The sequence below is a fragment of the Hemiscyllium ocellatum genome, chromosome 37 (genome assembly GCF_020745735.1).
Source record: "Hemiscyllium ocellatum isolate sHemOce1 chromosome 37, sHemOce1.pat.X.cur, whole genome shotgun sequence".
NCBI lineage: Eukaryota > Metazoa > Chordata > Chondrichthyes > Orectolobiformes > Hemiscylliidae > Hemiscyllium > Hemiscyllium ocellatum.
The window spans coordinates 43,642,514-43,665,817 of NC_083437.1; the positions used below are offsets into that span (position 1 = coordinate 43,642,514).

The window sequence follows — 23,304 nt, forward strand, 5'->3', positions numbered from 1 at the left end:
GGATGGCTAGTCCACCTAACCTGCATGTTTGTGGGCTATGGGAGGAAACCGGAGCACCCAAGCAGACACGGGGCTAACATGCAAACTCCACCCAGACAATCACCCAGGGCTGCAATCGAACCCAGGTCCCTGGCACTGTGTTGAAATACAATCAGTTTTCTCAATGGATCTCTAATCTATTCAGGACGGTTACAATCAAGTGAGTTATCTTATGTATAAGATCCCAAATAGGTTATGGAGAATCAGCATCATGCAATCACCGCTGTTAAGATCAAATTGGAAGAGATGAACTGAAACCCCTCTTTTCAGCCCTCTCCCCGATTGGGAGCAACAAAGGCTTGAAGTCTTTTTAAGACAAAGCTATATCTTTCTCCAAGTGAAACTGAGTTAACACATGTTTACATGAACAAGCTAATCAGAAGGTTTTCTTGAATTAAAGAAAGAACATGAAAACACCAAGTGGCAAAATGAAGACATGACATCAAGAATAGGCTTGAAGCAAGGTCCAGAACCTATCCATGTAAGTCATCATTTATCCTGGCTAACTGACCTAGCCTGTACATCCCTGGACACTATGAGGCAATTTAGCATGGCCAATCCACCTAACCTGCACATCTTTGGACTGTAGGAGAAAACCAGAGCACCTGGAGGAAACACACGCATATCTGGGGAGAACGTGAAAACTCCACACAGCCTGAAGGGTAGAATCAAAACTGAATCCCTGGTGTTGAGAGGTTGGGAATGATTTCTAGCATGACACCATGTAGTATTTACAAAGGTAGGATTTTAAGAAAACAGAAGAAAATGTACTTTGGAAATGTATTAAAAACAACATTGAGTTCATTCAGACATCTAAATAATCTGACTTAACATGGCAGTGAAATGAAAATTTACATTAGATAAACGATTACTAGAAAAATAGACTAATGCATCTAAGATAACTATTTAACATTGCAAAATATCAGAAGACCATGTTCTAAAAATAAACATATTTGGTAATACGGGTATCCATGTTCATAGACATCTGCTGGAAATTTTTTTGTTTGAATCTAAACAGCTGAAAGAGCAATGATGCAGTAAAGTGTCAGAATCCCTCAGTGAGATGTTCTAATTACTGCCATTGATCATTCCCAACCTCACAACATGCCATGTGCAAATGAGCTGCCTGATTGCAAGATGTTGCAAATAATGCAACACCCTTTTATTTTCAGGGCAAACAATTTTGCTCTGGCTGTAATGCTATTATCAAATAATCGTTTGAATCTAAAGTATTATAATCTCCATACTAAAAATGAACACTTGGCTGTCCAAAATACATTCTCACGATTATATCCAGTGGATGCACAGAACTATTTCTATTGCTGACCTATTGAACTGTGTTCAGAACACTGTAAACACTCTTGGATGAAACAACAGACTCCCAAGTTCAAGGTGGAAAGGCATCTAGAGTGAATTTTACAAGGAGGAAAGGGCTTTGTGAAGTTCAACTCCTAATTTTTATGCAGATAGCTGCTAGTAACATGGAATATTGCCCATTACATATTGGGAATCACTTCCAGAAAATACCACAATCCTAAGCAATGGAAACAGGATATTCAGTCAACTAAAATGAAATGGATTCATTATAAATGGCCAGAAAGAAAGGATGCAACCTTTAGATAAACAAGTCAAAATTTCCAGGAATCTACTGAAATAAAAGTGGATTTTAATTTTTTTTTACTCCCCTGAAATAGTAGCCTATCTAGAAAAACACCTAAATCCCAAGTCAAGTCAAACTTTAGGCAATCAAATATGCAAAGAACTGGCATGCCTTGATTTCCACAGGTTTTCACTCGAATACATTCTGGACATCATGCACTTGTGCAGCTACATCCAGATGAAAGCAAGTTTTGGTAAATCCAAAGAACCAAAGTCTGATGACAGGAACTTGTGAAAAAGAAGGCAAAACTAGAACCTAGCAGAACCATTGTAATTAACAGATCCTAGGTTCTTTTGTGCGGTTAAGGAACTGTTTTAGCTATTTCAGGTGCTTTTTCATATTAAAAGGCTAAAACTGGCTGTCAGTTTATGTAAAATTCTTTCAAAGTATTAGGTATGGAAGCTTGCCGTGGACTTAACTGCTGTTGCTTATTTTAAAACTCAACTGCTTAATACGTTTCGTGCCTTCTCTTCCGATAAGATGGCGACAAAATGATCACGGAATCAAATGACTTCACAAAACTTTGATAAAAGTATTGTGATGTAAAATGTTATATATATTTTAACATCATTTATTATAAAGTTTAGATTTTGAATGAGTGGCATGTAAGCATTGGTCTGCATGAATGAAGGGGTTGAATGATTAATTTGTCAGGTTTTCCAAAGTCTGAATGTCTTTAAGAAATAGCACGGTAGAAATAGCTCCTGGAGTGTAATGGGAATGTGTTTACATTGGGAGAGATTTTACGAGCAGAGTAAAGCATTAGGCTTTCAGTTCGGAGCATCAATAACTGCTTTTTGCTTAGGGTAACCACCCATAGCTTGGAAAATCTTTTAGTTTCAGTCTGAGATCCGACTTATCCAGTAATAAAATCAGATGGGATTATAACAAATAAATACCGAAAGAAGTGCGTATGCTGAAATCAGAAATAAAAATATAAATCGCTGAAAAAGCTCAGCAACTCTTGCAGCATCTGTGGAGAGAAATCAGAGTTAATGTTTCTGGTTGAGTGACCCTTCGTCAGGACACTGATGCATATAGAAACGCTGCTGCAAATTGTAACAATCTCAATGAGAGTGGTGCTGTCTGTCACATTAGGAAAAAAAATTCAAAAGCAACAGGGCGTAATGCATACCCGAAAACAGAAAGGAACAGAATACCAGCTGCATTGGCCAGTAATGCATAGGGAAGGTGTAGAACACAATGGTGGAAGAAGTTCATTGACCTTCCCAAATGGGATAAAGTAGGGCACCAGAAGTTTATGCTTCTCAACTAAGAAGTAATCTGTGCACCTCAATAAATTCTCTTCTTCTGTATATATCCTGAGAGCATTTTCGCTTCATCCCTTTAAATCTTCTTCGCACTAGTTGCACAGCACAAGCACATTCACTTGTTCACATTCACTTGCCAAGCTTCAATCCCTCCTTGTCCATATGAAATACTTCTACATCTTTCCAGCCCCATAATGAAACTGGTTTCCTCAGCATCGCCTCTCAGTTTCATTCCCATGTGTGAATGTGTAGGTAATGGCTCCACAAGGAATCTCACACATTTTTGTATCAGGCCTTCTCAATCCACAAGACAAAGCTCCTGTGAAAGTTTGTTAATCCTGCAGAACTCCAACTTTTAAAGCTATAAGATCTTCTTCGAAAAAAACCTTTTAGATCTGTTATTTCTGCTAATAGGAATGTCACTTAATGCTCAGATATTGTTTGAGTCATCTAGTTGTTGATGTCACCAGACTCCACCTGCTCGAAGGGGAAATAACTTCTGCTCCGTACCTTCCAATAAATTCCCAAGTCACTTACCGAGGAAAATGGATCAGAACAGTGAACCTGTTTTACACATCTCATGCTTGATGCACTGACACAGAACATTGGCTTTGATTTTTGATCTTTTTGTCATCATTGTCTACGGGAATAGCGCCAGAAAACTGGAGGATAGCAAATGTTGTTCCCTTGTTCAAGAAAGGGAGTAGAGACAACCCTGGAAATTAGTGACCTCTGAGCCTTACTTGTTGTGGGTAAAGGGTTATAAGAGATAGGACTTATAATCATCTAAAGAGAAATAAGTTAATTAGGGATAGTCAACGCGGTTTTGTGAAGGGTAGGTCATGCCTCACAAACTGTACTGAGTTCTTTGAGAAGGTGACAAAACAAGTGGGCGGCACGGTGGCACAGTGGTTAGCACTGCTGCCTCACAGCGCCTGTAGACCCGGGTTCAATTCCCGACTCAGGCGACTGACTGTGTGGAGTTTGCACGTTCTCCCCGTGTCTGCGTGGGTTTCCTCCGGGTGCTCCGGTTTCCTCCCACAGTCCAAAGATGTGTGGGTCAGGTGAATTGGCCAAGCTAAAATTGCCCGTAGTGTTAGGTAAGGGGTAAATGTAGGGGTATGGGTGGGTTGCGCTTCGGCGGGTCGGTGTGGACTTGTTGGGCCGAAGGGCCTGTTTCCACACTGTAAGTCTAATCTAAAAAGTGGATGAGGGCAAAGTGGTTGATGTGGTGTATATGAATTTCAGTAAGGCGTTTGATAAGGTTCCCCACGGTAGGCTATTATACAAAATATGGAGGCAAGGGATTGAGGATGCTTTAGCGGTTTGGATCAGAATTGGCTATCTGAAAGAAGACAGAGGGTGGTAGTTGATGGGAAATATTCATCCTGGAGTTCAGTTACTAGTGGGGTACTGCAAGGATCTGTTTTGGGTCCAATGTTTGTCATTTATATAAATGAGGGTATAGAAGGATGAGTTAGTAAGTTGGCAGATGACATTAAGGTGGGTGGAGATGTGGATGGTGCTGAAAGATGTTGTAGGTTACAGAGGGACATAGATAAGCTGCAAAACTGGGCAGAGAGGTGGCAAATGGAGTTTAATGTGGAAAAGTGTGAGGTGATTTCACTTTGGAAGGAGTAACAGGAATGCAGAGTACTGAGCTAATGGTAAGATTCTTGGTAGTGAAGATGAGCAGAGAACTCAGTCTCCAGATACATAGATCTTTGAAAGTTGCCACCCATGATAGGGTTGTTAAGAAGGCATACGGTGTGTTAACTTTTATTGGTAGAGGGATTGAGTTTCAGAACCATGAGATCATGCTGCAGTTGTACTATACTCTGGTGCAGCCACATTTGGAGTATTGTGTACAGTTCTGGTCACCGCATTTTAGGAAGGATGCGGAAGCTTTGGAATGGGTTCAGAGGAGATTTACTAGGATGTTGCCTGGTATGGAGAGAAGATCCTTGGAGGAAAGGCTGAGGGACTTGAGGCTGTTTTCATTGGAGAGAAGAAGGTTGAGAGATGACTTAATTCAGGCATACTGTAGATAAGCAAAGGGTTAGATAGGTTGGACAGCAAGAGCCTTTTTCCTCGGGTGGTGATGGCCAGCATGAGGGGACATAGCTTTAAATTGAGGGGTGATAGATATAGGTCAGGATTCAGAGATAGTTTCTTTACTCAGAGAGTAGTAGGGGTCTGGAATGCACTGCCTGCAACAGTTGTAGACTCGCCAACTTTAAGGGCATTTAAATGGTCATTGGATGGGCATACATATGAGAATGGTACAATGTAGGTTAGATGGGCTTCAGATTGGTTCCACAGGTCAGAGCAACATTTTGCATCATAAGAATGATGTTGCTCAAACTGCATCATGAAAGTACAAGAAGTAAACTGAACATGGTCAATCTGAAATATTTCTCCAAATTAGACTACCTTCGAACATAGTTGTATAGTTTGAATCTGATGCTTACTTATAAAGACAGACAGATAAGTGTTGTTATTTCTCAGCTAACAATTCCACTTGGTGAAACATTGTGTGTTGAATGCAAAAGCATAAATTAGAAGCAGAAGTAGGCCATATGGCACTTCTATCTTACTCCACCAGTCAGTAAGATCATGGTTAACGTGATTGTGGCCTCAATTTCCCTTCCTTACCTGTCCCAGTGTTAACACACCATGGGGTGGAATCTTCCCAGGCCGTGAATGATGTGGCCCCTTAGGTCCCTCTTAAATCTTTCCCCTCTCACCCTAAATCTATGTCCTCTAGTTCTGGACTCCCTCACCCCAGGGAAAAGACCTTGTCTATTTGCCCTATTCATGCCCCTCATGATTTTATAAACCTCTATAAGGTCACCCCTCAGCCTCTGACGCTGCAGGAAAAACAGCCCCAGCCTATTCAGCCTCTCTCTATAGATCAGATCCTCCAATTCTGGCAACATCCTTGCAAATCTTTTCTGAACCCTTTCAAGTTTCACAACATCTCTCCTGTAGCTGGGAGACCAGAATTGAATGCCGTGTTCCAACACTGAACACAATCCTTTGCACCAACTCATTTATCAGGACATTCAGGTCTTTGTCCGCAAAGCAGGGTACAGATTTCACATATGCCAAATGTTCCAGGATATCTGGTGAGTACGCTCAGCCATAGCAAGTGGGAGCGAGAATCAAGCTAGCATCGGACGAGTGGGGCACCACACAGGTGTGGTATTTTATTTGAGATCAAGTTGGGACAGTTGCTTGAGAAAACCAGTTAGGCCTCATGGAGAGAAACTTGGCAAAAAAATTACATTTTGCCAAAATATGGTAAGATTCAGCCCATGATTTCTAATTGGAAAGAAAAAAAGCAATGAATATATATATTGAAACAAATATATGTTGAAATTATACAGATACTGTAATGATAAATTATTAAAATATCCTGTCAAACACGCACGGAGAAAAATCTCACTTTCATATGCAGATGTCCAAATCAAACTCACATATCTCCTTTTCAATTCATAAAACATAATTCACCCAGAACACTTAAAGGTTTACAGAAATTATTAAGTACCTTATTTTTTGAACATTCAAATCCTTTTCCTGATGCAGTATCTCCAGCTCCTTCAGCCTTCTCTGGCGTTTTTGGATGTGCACAGTCTCAGGATAGCTCAGGTCTTTTACATTAGTAGAATCATTTTCCTCCCTTAAAATAAAATAATGAATAACATTCTTAAATCAAAATCAAAATAATCTCTTACAGTTTTCTCAACAACTTGCTCAGTATGCAACATTAGCTTACAAACAGCTTATGGTACTTCCTGGTGCCCTTAACAGAATAAACTTGTCCTAAGACATTCCCAAAGGAACAAAGGGGAAATCATGCCAGATAAGTTTGTTAGATTTCTTTGAGAGGGTAGCAAACAGGTAGATAACGAGAAAGGCTTTTGCCCGAAACATCGATTTTCCTGCTCCTCGGATGCTGCCTGAACTACTGTGCTTTTTCAGCACCACTCTAACCTAGACAAAGAGGACCCAATCGATGTAATATATTTAGATTTCTAAGAAGTGTTCGATTAAGTAATGCACACAAGGCTAATTACTAAGATAAGAGCTCTTGGTGTTGGGGCTAGTATATAAGCATGGACAGGGAATTGGATAACTAACAGAAGGCAGAGAGTAGGGATATAGGAGATATTTTCAGCAATGGCAACCTGTAACTAGTAGTGTGCCACAGGGATCAGTACTGGAGCCACAATTATTCATAATGTATACTAATGACTTAGATGATGGTGGTAAATGTGCTACAGCCATGGTTGTGAATGACACAAACATAGTTGTGAAGGCATGTAGGGAGGATGACACAAAGAATCTAAGTAGGTGGGTGAATGGGTAAAAACTTGGCAGATGAAATATCATGTGAGGAAATGTGAGGTTAAGCACTTTGGCAGCATGAATCAAAAAATTGAACAAAACACTTTTCACTATACATTCTGAGATATAAATGAATAATAAATAAATAAGAGAGATTTAGTGGTTCTCATGCATGAATTACATAAAGCTAGCATTCAGGTTCAGCAGGTATCAGGGAAGGCAAATGGAATGGTGGCATTAATTTTAAAGGGACATAAAAATAAGAAGTCTTGCTAAAACTATACAGGGTATCAGTCAGATTATAGTTAAAATACTGTGAACAGTTTTGGTCCCCCTCTCTAAATGAAGATATACTGGCCAGAGAAGGCTAGCTTGTTTGATTCTGGGTGTGGAGGGATTTTCTCATGAGGTGAGGTTAAGTAGTTTGGGCTTATACTCATTGGAGTTTAGAAGAATGAGAACAGACTTTGTAGGATGATATAAGATTCTTAGTGAGCTTGACAAGTTATATGCAGAGATGTCATTTCCCCTTGCAAAGGAGTATTGGACCGGAGGGCATAATCATAGAGATAAGGAGGAATTTCTTCTGACAGTAGTCAATCTATGGAATTCTTTACCCCAGATGACTGTCAAGGCTGGGTGGCTAAACAATTCTAGGCTAAGGTAGACAATTTTTAATCAGCTGGGGGAATCAAGGACTATTTGAATAATGTAGTAGGTGGAATTGAGGTTTATCAAATCTGCCATGAAGTCACTGAATGGCACAGCACTTTCAATGGGTCAAGTGACCTACTTTAGCTCTTACACATTACAATCTGATAGGGCCTAGGAGCTGGAGTAGGCCATTTGGCCCTTTTGATTTGCTGTACCATTCATTAAAATCATGGTTAATCTAGTTGTGAGCTCACATTTTCCTTCCTGGGAGCACTATAAAACAGAAGTATGACACTGAGCCATATCTACAGGAAGTGTGTCCAGCTGCAGTTCCGGTTTGACCACATGGAGTAGCTGGAGCTGTGGATGGACTCACTATAGAGCATCCATGATGCTGACGACCTTGTGGATAATACGTTTAGTGAGCTGGTCATACCACAAGTAAGGGCTTCATCGGCAGTAAAGCGTTGGGTGATCACCAGGAAGACTGATAACTATGACAGGTGGTGCAGGAGTTCCCTGGGGCCACCTCCCTTTCAAATTCGAAAGTGTGGTACTGGAAAAGCACAACAGATCAGGCAGCATCCAAGAAGCAGGAGAATCAACGCTTTGGGCATAAACCCTTCATCAGGAATGAGGCTTGTGAGGCTTGAGGGGGAGTGCTGAGAGATAAATGGGAGGGGGAGGGGTGAGGCTGGGATGAGGTAGCTAGGAATGTGATAGGTAGATGAAGGTGCAGGTGGAAGTGACCGGTCGGAGGGGAGAGTATAGCAGATGGGTGGGACGAAGGAAGATGGACACGTAGAACCGATCAAGGGAGCGCTGCCATGTTGGAGTTTGGGAGTGGGATAGGGTGGGGAGGAGGGGGAAGAGGAAATGAGGTGAAATCCACATTGGTCATGTGTGATTGCAGGGTCCCATGGTGGAAGATGAGGCGTTCTTCCTCCAGGCGTCGGGTGGTAAGGGTTTGGCGATGGAGGAGGCCAATGGTGCTTGGTGGAGAGGGAGGGGGAGTTAAAATATTCGACCTTCAGTGGTCTTCACGTGACGAGGGAGCAGCCTCCGAAAGCTTGTGATTTCAAATAAACCTGTTGTACTATGACCTGGTGTCGAATCACTTCTGACTTTGTCCACCCTAGTCTAACACTCTCACATCAAGGCGGTTTTGTGGCAGCAAGCAAGACTCTCAATGACATGTTGCTTCTTTGGTACCAGGGTTAGGGAAGTCTCAGATCAGCTGTAGGACATTTGGTAAGAGTGGGTACCAACGACATGGATAAAAAGAAGAAATGAGATCCTGCAACAGGAATCTAGAGAGATGGTAGTAAATTAAAGAGGTCAACAACTAATGCTGTAATCTCTGAATTACTTCCAGTGTCAAACACTGAGTATAGGAGTAGGAAGATAGCTCAACTATACATGTGGTAAAGGGATGTTATGGTGGCTTTACATGTGTTAAAGCCCTCGGAGGGAGGGCTTCAGACTGTTGAATCACTGGGATAGCTTCTGGAGTAGAAGGAACCTGTGCAACCTGGATAGGCTGTACCTGAACAAAAATGGGTCCAATAGCCCTGATAGGAGGTTCGCTTGTGTTGTTGGGGAAGTTTTAAATAATTTGGCAGGGGGTTGGGGCATAGAGTAGCTGTAAAATTGAGAGCAAGGTCCAAACTGATTTGGAAAAGATGCTAAAACAGTCCAATAGGGGGTGAACAGATGGGTATGAGAGAGTATAATGAGAATTTAGGGCCAGTATGTTCCTCTAAGAGTGAAGTGCAAGGGCAGCAAGTCCAGGGAATGTTAGATGTCAAGAGATATTGCAAGTTTGATAAATAAAAAGAAAGAAGCAGATGTCAAGTACAGAGCATTAAAAACAGGGGAGGCTCTTCAAAAGGGATATAGGGGATTGCTTAAAAAATAAATTAGGAGGACAAAGCTAGAGGACATAGGTTTAAGGTGAAAGGGGAAAGATTTAAAAAGGATCAGAGAGTCCTTTTCACGCAGAGGGTGGAACAGTCTGAAATGAGCTGCCAGAGAAGATGGTGGAGGCTAGTACTATTACAACATTTAAAAGGCATCTGGATCGGTACATGAACAGGAAGGGTTTGAAGGGAAATAGGCCGAATGCTAGCAAATGGGACGAGGTCAGATTGGGATGTCAGGTCGGTGCAGATGAGTTGGTCTGAAAGGTCTGTTACCCATGCTGTATGACTCTATGACTCAATGACTAGGGAAAGAGTGAGAATTGCCCAATGGGGCAATCTGTGCATAGAGCCTGAGAATGTGGGCGAGGTCTTAAATGGATACTTCTTAAATGGATTCACATATGAGAAAGACATTGTATCTGAGTATTTCAGTTGAGATGGTGAGTTACTAGAACATGTTAAGATTAATAAGGAGGAAATATTAGATGTTTCAGTGGGCATAAAGGTGTAAAAGTCTCCAAAGCCTGATGAAAGGTACCCCAGGCTGCAATAGGAGGCAAGGGAACAGATTGCTAGGGCCCTGACAGAGATATTTAATACTTCGCTGGTCACAGATAAATTGCCAGATGACTGAGAACTGTTAATGTGGTTCCTTTGTTCAAGAAAGGCAGCATAAATAGGCCAGGTAATTACAGACCAGTTAGTCTGACATCAGTGATCGGAGATTATTGGAAACAATTTTCAGGGACAGATTAATCAAAACTTGGAAAGGCAGGGATTGATGATGGATTGTCAGCACGGATTTGATTGAGGGAAATTTTGTCTGATGAATTTAATTGATTTTTTTTCATAAGGTGGCTAAATATATTGATGAGGGTTGTGCAGTTGAAGTGATTTAAGTGAACTTCAGTACGGCTTTTAACAATGTCACACGTGGAAAGATAATAGCCCATGGGATCCAAGACAAGTTGGCAACTGGGTTGCAAATAGGAGGCAAAGGGCAATGGTGGAGGAATTTTTTATGCTTGAATGATAGATCTCTAGAGAGTATTGAGGAACAAAGGGACCCTGATGTACGAGTCCCCAGATCCCTGAATTTTATCTGTGCAGGTATACAGGATGGTGAAGGCGGCATGTGGGATGCTTGCCTTCATTAACCAGGGATTACAATATAGAAGCAAGGAAGTCTTGTTTTAACTTTATAAAACATCTGTTTGACCACAGATGGAATACTGTGTACTGTCTGGTCACCATACTACCGGAAGGACATGAGTGCACTGGCCAGGGTGCAGAGGATATTCACCATGGTGTTGCCTGGGATGAAAAGTCACAGTTATGAGGAGAGACTAGATAGGTTGGGTTTGTTTTCATTGAAGCAGAGGAGCCTGAGAGAGAATTTATTGAGATACACAAAAGTATGAGAGACATAGAACATAGAACATAGAAGGATACAGCGCAGTACAGGCCCTTCGGCCCTCGATGTTGCGCCGACCGAATCCTACCTAGCCTATACTAGCCCAATAACTTCCAAATGCCTATCCAATGCCCGCTTAAATGACCATAAAGAAGGAGAGTTCACCACTGATACGGGCAGGGCATTCCATGAACTCACAACCCGCTGTGTGAAGAATCTACCCCTAACCTCTGTCCTATACCTACCACCCCTTAATTTAAAGCTATGTCCCCTAGTAACACCTGACTCCATTAGCGGTAAAAGGTTCTTAGTATCTACCCTATCTAAACCCCTAATCATCTTATACACTTCTATCAGATCTCCCCTAAACCTTCTCTTCTCCAATGAGAACAGCCCCAAGTGCCTCAGCCTTTCCTCATAAGATTTTCCTACCATTCCAGGCAACATCCTGGTAAACCTCCTCTGCACTCGTTCTAAAGCTTCCACATCCTTCCTATAGTATGGCGACCAGAACTGCACACAATACTCCAGATGAGGCCGCACCAGAGTCTTATACAACTGCAACATGACCTCAGGACTCCGGAACTCAATTCCTCTGCCAATAAAGCCCAGTACACCATATGCCTTCCTCACAGCACTATTTACCTGGGTGGCAACTTTCAGAGATCTGTGTACATGGACACCAAGATCCCTCTGCTCATCCACACTACCAAGTAGCCTACCATTAGCCCAGTAATCCATCATCTTGTTATTCCTACCAAAGTGAACGACTTCGCACTTAGCTACATTGAATTCCATTTGCCACATTTCCGCCCAGCTCTGCAACTTATCTATATCCCGCTGTAACCTACCACTTCCTTCCTCACTATCCACAACTCCACCGACTTTTGTGTCATCCGCAAACTTGCTTACCCAGCTTTCAAGTCCTTCCTCTAGATCATTTATAAAGATAACAAAAAGCAATGGTCCCAAAACAGATCCTTGTGGTACACCGCTAGTAACTGCGCTCCAAGATGAACATAATCCATCAACTACTACCCTCTGTCTCCTTCCAGCCAGCCAATTCCTAATCCAAACCTCTAATGTATCCTCAATGCCATACCTCCGAAGTTTTAGCATTAGCCTACCATGGGGAACCTTATCGAACGCCTTACTAAAATCCATATACACAACATCTACTGCTTTACCCTCATCCACTTCCTTGGTCACCTTCTCAAAGAACTCAATAAGGTTTGTGAGGCACGACCTGCCCTTCACAAAACCATGCTGGCTATCCCTGATCACGTTATTCCTACCCAGATGTTCATAAATCTTATCCCTTACCATTCTCTCTAAGACTTTGCCCACCACTGAAGTCAGACTCACTGGCCTATAGTTGCTAGGGCTATCCCTACTCCCTTTCTTGAACAATGGGACCACATTCGCTATCCTCCAGTCCTCTGGTACTATTCCTGTTGACAACGACGACATAAAAATCCAGGCCAATGGCTCTGCTATCTCCTCCCTAGCTTCCCATAGGATCCTGGGGTAAATGCCATCAGGCCCAGGAGACTTATCTATATTCATCCTTTCCAATATTCCCAAAACCTCTTCCCTGCATATTTCCAGGGCATCCATTCTAATTATTTGTGATTCCATATTCACATCAGCAACAGTGTCCTGTTCCTGAGTGAATACTGAGGAAAAGTACTGATTTAATGTCTCTCCAATCTCCTCCGCCTCCACACACAACTTCCCACTACTATCCTTGACTGGACCGATACCTACCCTAGTCATCCTTTTATTCTTGACATATCTATAGAAAGCCTTTGGGTTTTCCCTAATCCTACCAGCTAAAGACTTTTCATGTCCCCTTCTCGCTTCTCTTAGCTCCCTCTTTAGCTCCTTCCTGGCTACCTTATAACACTCAATCGCCCCTACTGAACCTTCACGCCTCATCTTTACATATGCCGCCTTCTTCCCTTTCACAAGGGACTCCAATTCCTTACTAAACCACGGCTGCCTCACAAGGCCCTTTACACCATGCCTGACTGGTACATACCTATCGAGGACACGCAGTAGCTGCTCCTTGAACACTCCCCACATCTCATTAGTGTTCTTCCCTTGAAGCCTGTTTTTCCAATCCACACATCCTAAGTCATGCCTCACTGCATCATAATTTCCCTGCCCCCAGCTATAGCTCTTGCCCTGCGGCACACGATTATCCCTCTCCATCACTAAAGTAAAAGTCACCGAGTTGTGGTCACTGTCCCCGAAGTGCTCACCTACCTCCAAGTTTAACACCTGGCCTGGTTCATTACCTAGAACCAAATCCAATATAGCCTCCCCTCTTGTTGGCCTGTCGACATATTGTGTCAGGAAACCCTCCTGCACACATTGGACAAACACCGACCCATCTAATGAACTCGAGCTATAGCTCTCCCAGTCAATATCTGGGAAGTTAAAGTCCCCCATAACAACCACCCTGCTACCTTCACTCTTTTCCTGAATCATCCTCGCAATATTATCCTCTACTTCTCTAGGACTATTAGGAGGCCTGTAGAAAACACCTAACAGGGTGACCTCACCTTTCCTATTTCTAACCTCAGCCCAAACTACCTCAGATGGCAAGTCCTCTTCCATCGTCCATTCCACTGCTGTGATACTGTCTTTGACAAGTAATGCCACGCCTCCCCCTTTTTTACCCCCATGTCTGATCCTACTAAAACATTTGAACCCTGGAACGTGCAACAGCCATTCTTGTCCCTGTTCTACCCACGTCTCTGTAATGGCCACAACATCGAAGTCCCAGGTACCAACCCACGCTGCAAGTTCACCTACCTTATTCCTTATACTTCTGGCATTGAAGTATACACACTTCAATCCACCTTTCTGGTTACAGGCACCCTCCTTAGAGATCGCTGCATTATTCCTAACCTCCCTACACTCAAGGTCCTGTACCCTAAAGCTACAGTCCTGGTTCCCATGCCCCCGCGGAGTTAGTTTAAACCCTCCCAAAGAGCACTAGCAAACCTCCCCCCAAGGATACTGGTGCCCCTCAGGTTCAAGTGTAGACCATCCTTTTTATAGAGGTCCCACCTTCCCAGAAAGGACCCCAGTTATCCAGAAACCGGAATCCCTCCCTCCTGCACCATCCCTGTAGCCACGCATTTAACTGCTCTCTCTCCCTGTTCCTCGACTCTCTATCACGTGGCACGGGTAACAAACCAGAGACTACAACTCTGTTTGTTCTAACTCTGAGCTTCCAACCTAGCTCCCTGAAAGCCTGCCTTACATCCTCACCCTTCTTCCTACCTATATCGTTGGTGCCAACGTGGACCACGATCTGGGGCTGCTCCCCCTCCCCCTTAAGGACCCGGAAAACACGATCAGCGACATCACGTACCCTTGCACCTGGGAGGCAACATACCAAACGTGAGTCCCTGTCGCCCCCACAAAACCGTCTGTCTGTACCCCTCACTATCGAGTCCCCAAGAACAATTGCTCTACCTTTCTCCACCCTACCCTTCTGAGCAACGGGGCCAGGCTCCGTGCCAGAGGCCTGAACCTCGTTGCTTACCCCTGGTAAGTCATCCCCCCCACAAGTATCCAAAACGGTATACTTGTTCTTGAGGGGAATGACCGCAGGGGGTCCCTGCACTGTCTTCCTCCTCCCACTCCCCCTCACTGTCACCCATCTATCTTGAACTTTCGGAGTAACTACTTGCCTATAGCTCCGATCTATGACCTCCTCTGCCTCCCGAATGATCCGCAGTTCATCCAACTCCAGCTCCAGTTCCCTAACACGGGTTTGGAGGAGCTGGAGATGGGTGCACTTCTTGCAAGTGTAATCAGCAGGGACGCTAATGGCTTCCCTCACCTCATACATGTTGCAAGAGGAACATTGCCCTCTCTGCACTGCCATCCCTCTAAAAGTAAGCTTTCCTTAAAAAAAAAACAAAAACCAACTAAATCTAAAGAAACAAACAAGGAAAATGCAGCACTTACCCGCTAGTCACAATTGGTCTTATTATTAGGTTAGAGGAGGTGGAAGGGTGGGAGGCACTACTCGTGTAGTGCCTCGGGTGACTCGCCTGCGCGTTTAAATAAGGGGAGAGAGAAAAAAAACCTTACCCAGACGAGAGTAGATCATGAGAATATTTTCCCCAAGTCAGATGTGTCTAAGACCAGAAGGAATAAGATTAGAATGCTGGAGCAAGTGGTTTAGAGGAGATCTGAGAAAAAATGTTTCCACCCACAGGGTGTTAAATATATGGAATGTGCTACTCAGGAGGTGGTGGAGACAGGTTCTCTTGCAATATTTAAGAAGCATCTAGCTGAACATTTAAAATGCCAGGGCATTGTAGGCTATGAATCAGTGCAGGTAAATGGGATTGTGTAGTTTGATGTTTGTTGGTTGGCATGGAACATGATGAGCCGAAAGGCCTGTTTCGATGCTATGTGACTCTATAACTCTATATGCAGTTGCTAGTCTAGATCACCAAAAACTTGTTTAAAGTGGTAGGCTTTAAGACCGTAAGACATAGGAACAGAAATTAAGCCAATTAGCCCATCAAGTCTGCTTTGTCATTCGATCATAGCTGATAAGTTTCTCAACCCCATTCTCCCACTTTCTTCCTGTAACCCTACTTCTCTTGATACTCAAGAACCTATCTGTCTCAATCTTAAATATGCTCAATGACCTGACTTCCACAGCCTTCCGTGGCAGAGAATTCCATAGATTCACCATTCTCTGGCTGAAAAAGATTCTCCTTGTCCCCATTCCAAAAGATCTTCCTTTTAATCTAAGGCTATATCCTCAGGTTCTAGTCTCTCCTACCATTGGAAACATTTTCCCAACATCCACTCTGTCCAGGCCATTCAATATTCTGTAAGTTTCAATTAGATCCCCCTCATCGTTTTAAATTCCATTGAGTATAGATCCAGAGTCATCAAACGTTCCTCATATGTTAAGGTGCTCATTCCTTGGACCATTCTCATGAATCTCCTCTGCACACGCTCCAGGGCCAGTACACGCTTCCTGAGGTATGGGGCCCAAAACTGCGCACAATACTCTAATTATGGCCTGACCAGAGCTTTATAGAGCCTCATAAGTACATCCTTGTTTTTAATTCAAGACTTCTCAATGTAAATGCCTTCACTGCATTTGCCTTCCTAACTATTGACTCAACTTGCAAGTTTACAGTGACAGAATCCTAGACAAAAACTCCCAAGTCTCTTTGCACTTCAGACTTCTGAATTTTCTCCCAGTTAGAAAATAGTCCATGCCTCTATTCTTCCTATGAAGGTGAATGACCTTGCACTTTCCCATGTTGTACTCTATCTGCCACTTCTCTGCTCACTCTCCTAACCTGTCCAAATACTTCTGCAGCCTCCTCACCGCTACCTGTCCCTCTACCTATCTTTGTATCGTCTGCAAACTTAGCCAGAATGCCCTCAGTTCCTTCATCTAGATTATTAATGTATAAAGTGAAAGTTTGTGGGCCCAGCACTGAGCCTTGCTGAACACCTATACCCAGTCTCTGTTTAAGATAGAAACTGAGCTAGAGAGGCAGTGTTCAAGAATGTTAGAGAATAGTAGCTGAACAATAATAGTTGCTAAATCCTCTGGTGGCTTTTTGACATATGTGCTTAAACTTCTAGTCTGCACAGCTGGCAAATGCAACTGCACTAGGAGCAAGAATTTGTAAGATCTGTCCTAAAATGTATAATTATAACAAACAAAAAATATGTCATCCTCTTTAGCTACAAATGTGTAATGTTTAAACAGAAATAGTTCTGATTACTAAGTCAAATGTAATAGAAACATAATAATCTTTGACACATGTAATATAACATAGCACCTGAGGTTTACACTTGTAGTTTACAGTATCAATCCTATAATTATGATACAATTTGCAATATACTGCTGCCAACTCAACACCCACAGTTATGTTAGTGGGAGTGCTGGCACACTTGCCTCCCTCCAGGGAAAAGCAATGAGATGAATTACAGAAACCATCAAGTGAACTAATCCTCTTCAGTTCCTTCTTTTATCTGTTCGGTTTGAGGTCAGTTTATTTTTTTACCATCAGTTCGCTTAAAACCTAATTTTGTATTTTTCCTTTGAAAATCCAAACAGATAACTTGGTTATCTCAGAAACCCTGGGTCTTGCAAAGACTCAGAAAATTCTCTTGGACAAGGGGTCTTGCTGTGCCTTGCACAGATTTGTTTTTGTTTTTTTTAGAAATATCATTCTTTCTACTATGGATGCTGAAGTACAGCATGAACCAACACAATAATATATATATTGAAGAGCAGGTGAAATTTCTAAGTAAAAGTATCCTTTTAAGGTTTGAAAAAAACTGAAAATATAATTTTTCTAGCTCATCTTATAAATGTTGAAAGTTCACCATCAAAATTAATCTGGCAAACCACAGTTACTAATTTAAAATAATATATGCATTTATTGTTTTAGATTAGGATGAGTTTCTCTTGAAGAAAACAGCATAATCAAAAAACAGAACAGCCTATATTGATATAGCAAATTTTGAAATACTGTATGCTGCAAAAGAAAACCAGAGAGGATACTAAAAATGTTGGTGTGAACAAAATATATTGAAACAAGAACAACCATTCATCCCCTTTCAATTAGATCATAACTGATCTGTTTCCCTACTCCAATTAACCTGCTTAACTTGAATCAATGCTCCACTGAGTTCACCAACTCACCATGTTATTTCAGAGTCATCATCATCTGAAAATTCATCATCGCATTCCATGCCTAGTTTATCGAACACATAAAACTGTTTTTCCATACCTACAAATAAAAACAGAAAAGTCAATATTTATTTGGCAGTTAACTACAACTTGTAAGTGACTCTGTGCCAAAATTGTTCTTATAAGTGCACTTTGCTCGACATAACATCTTATTCAATACTTCTATTAAAGCACCAGAGCATCCATATGATCATTGTATCACTGAGGGTTTCACACATGTTTAACGATGTCAATTTTTTAAAAAAGTACAAGTATATATCATTAGGTTAGGACAACTGGTCAGCAGGGATAAATTGGGCCGAAAGGTCTGTTTCTGTGCTGTACAGCTCTACAACTCTATGACAAACCAGACTCTAGCTAAGTAGAATGGACCAAAATAGCAATGAAAGGTATTCCGAAAGCTTAGTAAATTACTTAAATACAATTATTGAACAAGGCATTCCCTCATGGCTCTGGGAATAGAAAAACAATCAGTGTTTTATCCATTGATGGGATGTGAGTATTGCTGGCAAGGCAGCATTTATTGCCCATTTCCAATTATCTCTAAGAAGGTGATGTGAACTGCTTTCTGGAATCAATGCAATTCATGTAGTGTGGATATATCCAGAGTGCTAATTGGAGGAGAATTCCAGGATTTTGAAGCAATGACAGTGAAAGAATTGGATGTAGTTCCATCTGTGATAATATCAGACTTGCAAGCAAGCTTGCAGGAAGTGGTGTATGAGTCTGTTGGTCTTTTTTCTCTCAGGTAAGCATGATTTTGCATTTCAAACATGTTGCTGAAGGAGCCCTACTGAGTTGTTATATCTTGGTGACAGTGGTGGAGGGAGTGAACATTTAAAGTCACAGATGGGATGACCATCAGTGGGCTGCTTTGTCCTGGATAGTGTCAAGCTTCTTGAGCATTATTGGAGTTGTTCTTATCCAGGCAAGTCAAGGTTATGAACTGTCTGATTAAAGGTAGTAAGTTAATCTTGAGTTGATAATACTACATTCCGTTCTCCTTTTGCTTCCTTGGCGTCAAAATATAAATCGATTGCCGAGTGCTTACTTTTATCTGTTCTGCAGAATTCCAAGTGCACATTTTTGTAAAATAGAATCATTTACACAGGGCTCCAACACATGCTAATCACAGATATCTTCTGTAGCAATTTATAATATTTTGCAACCGATCAAATAGTAGAAATAATTGAATTAAGTCATGGTTAAGGTCCATTAATAACATCTATTGTTTTGCAAAGATGGAATTTTCTTATTTAAATTTAGAAATATATTTTTGTATATTTTATTAATAATAAAATAATTATTCATAATTCCAAATTCTGCAATAAGATGTCAAAATGAAGCAATGTATAACCATAAACTAGTTTGAAAAGATATGAAAGGTTCTCAGAATTAATGTATGAGATAAATATTTCTATGTGCAAATTAAATGTGAAACACTTTTTCATGGTGATGTGTAATATTTCCTATTTCACAACTGAAAATGTGCTCAACGTCTTTAATAATAATGCTGCCTTGGCAACAAATAAACAATTTAAAAATGTAGTCATGCAATAATATATTGTTAATATTTGTGTCATAAAATAACATTTGGTAACAGAACAATCCAAGTGGCAATGAAAGGAGGACAGATTTGCTGCAGTTGAACAACTACAGCAATAAACCAAGACAGTTCTAAGCTGTCAGTTATAATTACTGTATTTAGCACTAGCTAATAGTAGAGTCTAAATTCTTTCAAAACCATTCTATGACTTATCTTAGGAAGGGTATGGGTGAGAAACTAGAGGGAGTTCATGTCTAAGGTTCAAGGACTTGGGGGAATCTATAATTTGGTGGAAGAAAGGGGGACTCAAGGAAACTGTTTAAAAAGATGTTCACCAACTGTTAGAATCTGTGAGAGGTGATATTGAGCATGCCACACTCTCTGTCCTCATACTGCTTAATTGCTCTGTAACTTTTGTATCTCATCAACCTCTCAAACTGTTTCTCCTCCATCTTCCAGCTGAGTGGAACTGCCCTTGTTTGGTTTCCTCTCTTCTTTACCTGGTTACAGTCAATCTCTTTGAACAGTGTGACATTACCTCTGAAGAATTCAGCAATCTATCTTTGAACCTTTCCTCTTCTGCATGCTGCCCTCAATGACATCCTTCAATAATCCAGGCTCAGGTGCCAGATGACAATGTCTAGATCTTCGAACACTCTCTTCTTCATCCCTCCTAATATCTCCTACTTTGGTTCAGAGTTAGTTATCTTTGTTGAATTGCACTCTGTGAAGTAGGTTGGGTTTTTTTTCCAGTAAAGATGCCATATGAAAGAAAGATTTAATTTAATCAGTCATGGAATGTGGTCATCACTTCCAGGGCAGCATTTATTGTCCATCCCTACTTGTTCAGAGGGGAGTAGTCTCAGCCTCCCAAACTCCTCACCAACTGGTGAACAAAGCAAGGGCACAACAGGAAGGCAAAAGGAGATTAGCTTGGAAATGGGGATGCTGAAGCAAAGACTGAAATTACTGGGGATGAAGAATCAGATGTCTTGGGCTGAGGAAAGAAAGCATGAAATATGTCTTGAAAGTAAGGATGGAACCTGGGTGCTCGTACCAAACAATAAGATTGTCAAAAATAAATAAAATTAGAGGAGGCTTCACAAGTAATATCCCCCAAAACATTGTAAATCAGAAAACGGAAGGGAGGAATTTAGAAAATTCCAGTCACCAAGCAAGTGGTACTAAGGAAATGATTTGAGTTGCAAGCTGACAAGTCTATGGGTCCTGATGGTTAGGGTTGTAAAAATAGGGCTAATTAGATAATTGATACATTGCTTTCAATTCTCCAAAATTCCCTTAGTTCAAGGAAGATTCTATTAGATTGTAAATAGCTCCTTTATTAAAAAGGAGGGGAATAGAAAACATGAAACTTTAGCCAGGTAGCTTAACATCTGACATAGGGAAAATGTTAGAAGCTACTATAACAGATGTTATAGAAAGGCAATTGGAAACGTTCAAGATAATCAGGTAGAGTTAACATGATATTATAAAAATGAAGATTTTTAACCAATTTGTTGAGCTTCTTTGAAGAAGTAGCGTGCTGTGGGTAAAGGGGAAGGGATGCATGTACTGTACCTGGATTTCTAGAAAGCATTTGTTAATGATGCCACATCATGTATTATTGCAGGAAGTAAAAGCTCATCATGAAGGAGGTGACATTTTGGGAAAACAGACTATAGAGAGTAGGCACAAATGGGCTATTTTCTGTAATAAGTAGCGTACCACAGGGATCAGTTGGTGCCTCAACTCCTTCCAATTTATATAAATGACTTGAAGGGACCATAGGTACAGCTATTAGGTATAGCTGTTATAGCTTCTGGTTATACAAAAATTGGTAAGAAAGTAAATTTTGAAGAAGATATAAGGATGCCACAAAGGGATATGGATAAATTAAGTGAATAGATTAAAAAGCTGACAAATGAAGTATAATGAAGAGAAAATATGAAATTGACAATTTTGGCAAGAGAGATAAAAAGAAACATATTATCTATATGGTGAGAGACTGTAGAGCTCTGAGATACGGAGGGATCTGGGTGTCCTAATATATACTGTATATTGCAAACATTTAGTATGTGTAAACAGCAAGTAATTAGGAAAGCTAACAGAATGATATTGCTTATTGCAAAGGAACTTTAATGTAAAAGTATGGAATCTATACTTTAGTTATACATGCTATTGATAAGACCATATCCGTACTGTATACAGCATTGGTTTCCTTATGAAAGCAAGGACGCAAGTGATTGGAAGCATATCATAGAAGGTTAATTAAAACAAAAGTGAAGTAATATGGATACTGGAGATCTGAGGGTTATGACAGAGTCATATGAGACTCAAAGTATTTACATTGTTTTCTCTCCACAAATGCTTCCAAACCTGCTGAGCTTCATCAGCAATTTTTTTTTTATTTACTCGACTAATACCAGGATGAGCAAAAGGTTAGACTGGCAACGGCTGTATCCACTGGAATTTAGAAAGAGTGAAAAATTATTTGATTGAAATGTATAAAATTCTGTGGAAATGATGTTTCCTTTCATGCAGAATCTAGAACTAGCAGTCATTATCTTACGATAAGGGGCCACACATTTAACATAGAGATAAGGAGAATATTTTTCTCATAAAGGTTTTTGAGTTATTGGAAATCTTTTCCTCAAAAGGTGAAATCTTTGCAGAATTTTATTTTAAGGCAGAGGTAGGTGCATTCTTAATAAGCAAGGGGTGGTGAAAGGTTATCAGGTGTCGGCAGAAGAGTTTATCACACATCAGCAGGTCATTTAGCCTGTTGTATCTTCCCAATTCTGTAAGATCTGTCCAATTAGTTGCATAAGTTGGTTCAGCCATAGCTGCAGTACTGAGTGCAAGAAGAGATTCACCACGATGTTGCTTGGCCTGGAGCATTTCTGCTTTGAAGAAAGATTAGATGGCCTGAGATGTTTTTCTTAAAGTAGAAAAGGCTGAAAGGGGGGGCCTGATTGAGCTGTACAATATTATGAAGGGTGTAGGTAAGGTGGATGGGAACTTTTATCTTTAGTAGAGAGGCCAATAACCAGGGGGCATAGATTTAAAGTAAAGGGGATGGAGCTTAGAGGAAAATTAAGCACGTTTTTTTCACTCAGAGGGTGTTGGGTATCTGTAACTCACTGCCTGAAAGGTGAAAGAGGCAGAAACCATCAGAGCATTTCAAAAATACTTAGATAATCAGTTGAAGAGTCACAGCATACAAGGCTGTGAGCTAAGTACTGAAAAATGGGATTAGAGTTAACAGGTTCTTTATGACCAGCACAGACATGATGAGCCAAAAGGCCTCTTTCCATACTGTAAACTCTACAAGCAGAAATATCCTTTCCACAGCCATCCTTGTCAAGACACTTTAGGATCTTATACATTTCAATCAAGTCATCACGTTCTCTTCTCCATTCTGCCGAATACAAGCCTAGACTCTCCAACCTTTCCTCATAAGAGAACCCACCCATTCCAGACAGAAGTTCAAAAAACTTTCTTTGAAATGCTTCCATTGCATTTACAACCTTCAACAAATAAGCTAGCCAATACTGCACATATTACGCCAGATGTGATCTCACTGATATATAAATGAAGCAGAAGCTATCTACTTTTGAATTTAATATTTCTCAGAATAAATCACAACATTCTATTTGTTTTCCTAATTACTGTTGAATGTGCATACTAC

General features: G+C 41.0%; 1 protein-coding gene across 2 annotated transcripts in view; it reads right to left on the reverse strand.

Annotated features, from left to right (window-relative positions):
* Positions 1–23,304, reverse strand: part of cfap74 (cilia and flagella associated protein 74) — a 201,498-nt gene that overhangs the window by 168,383 nt on the left and 9,811 nt on the right. For both annotated transcript variants that reach the window (XM_060852040.1, XM_060852039.1), the window contains exons 3-4: positions 18,023–18,110; positions 6,521–6,652 (exon numbers count right to left, since the gene is read on the reverse strand). In XM_060852040.1, coding sequence (XP_060708023.1) covers positions 6,521–6,652; positions 18,023–18,110 — 220 coding nt within the window. The remainder of the gene's footprint in view (positions 1–6,520; positions 6,653–18,022; positions 18,111–23,304) is intronic.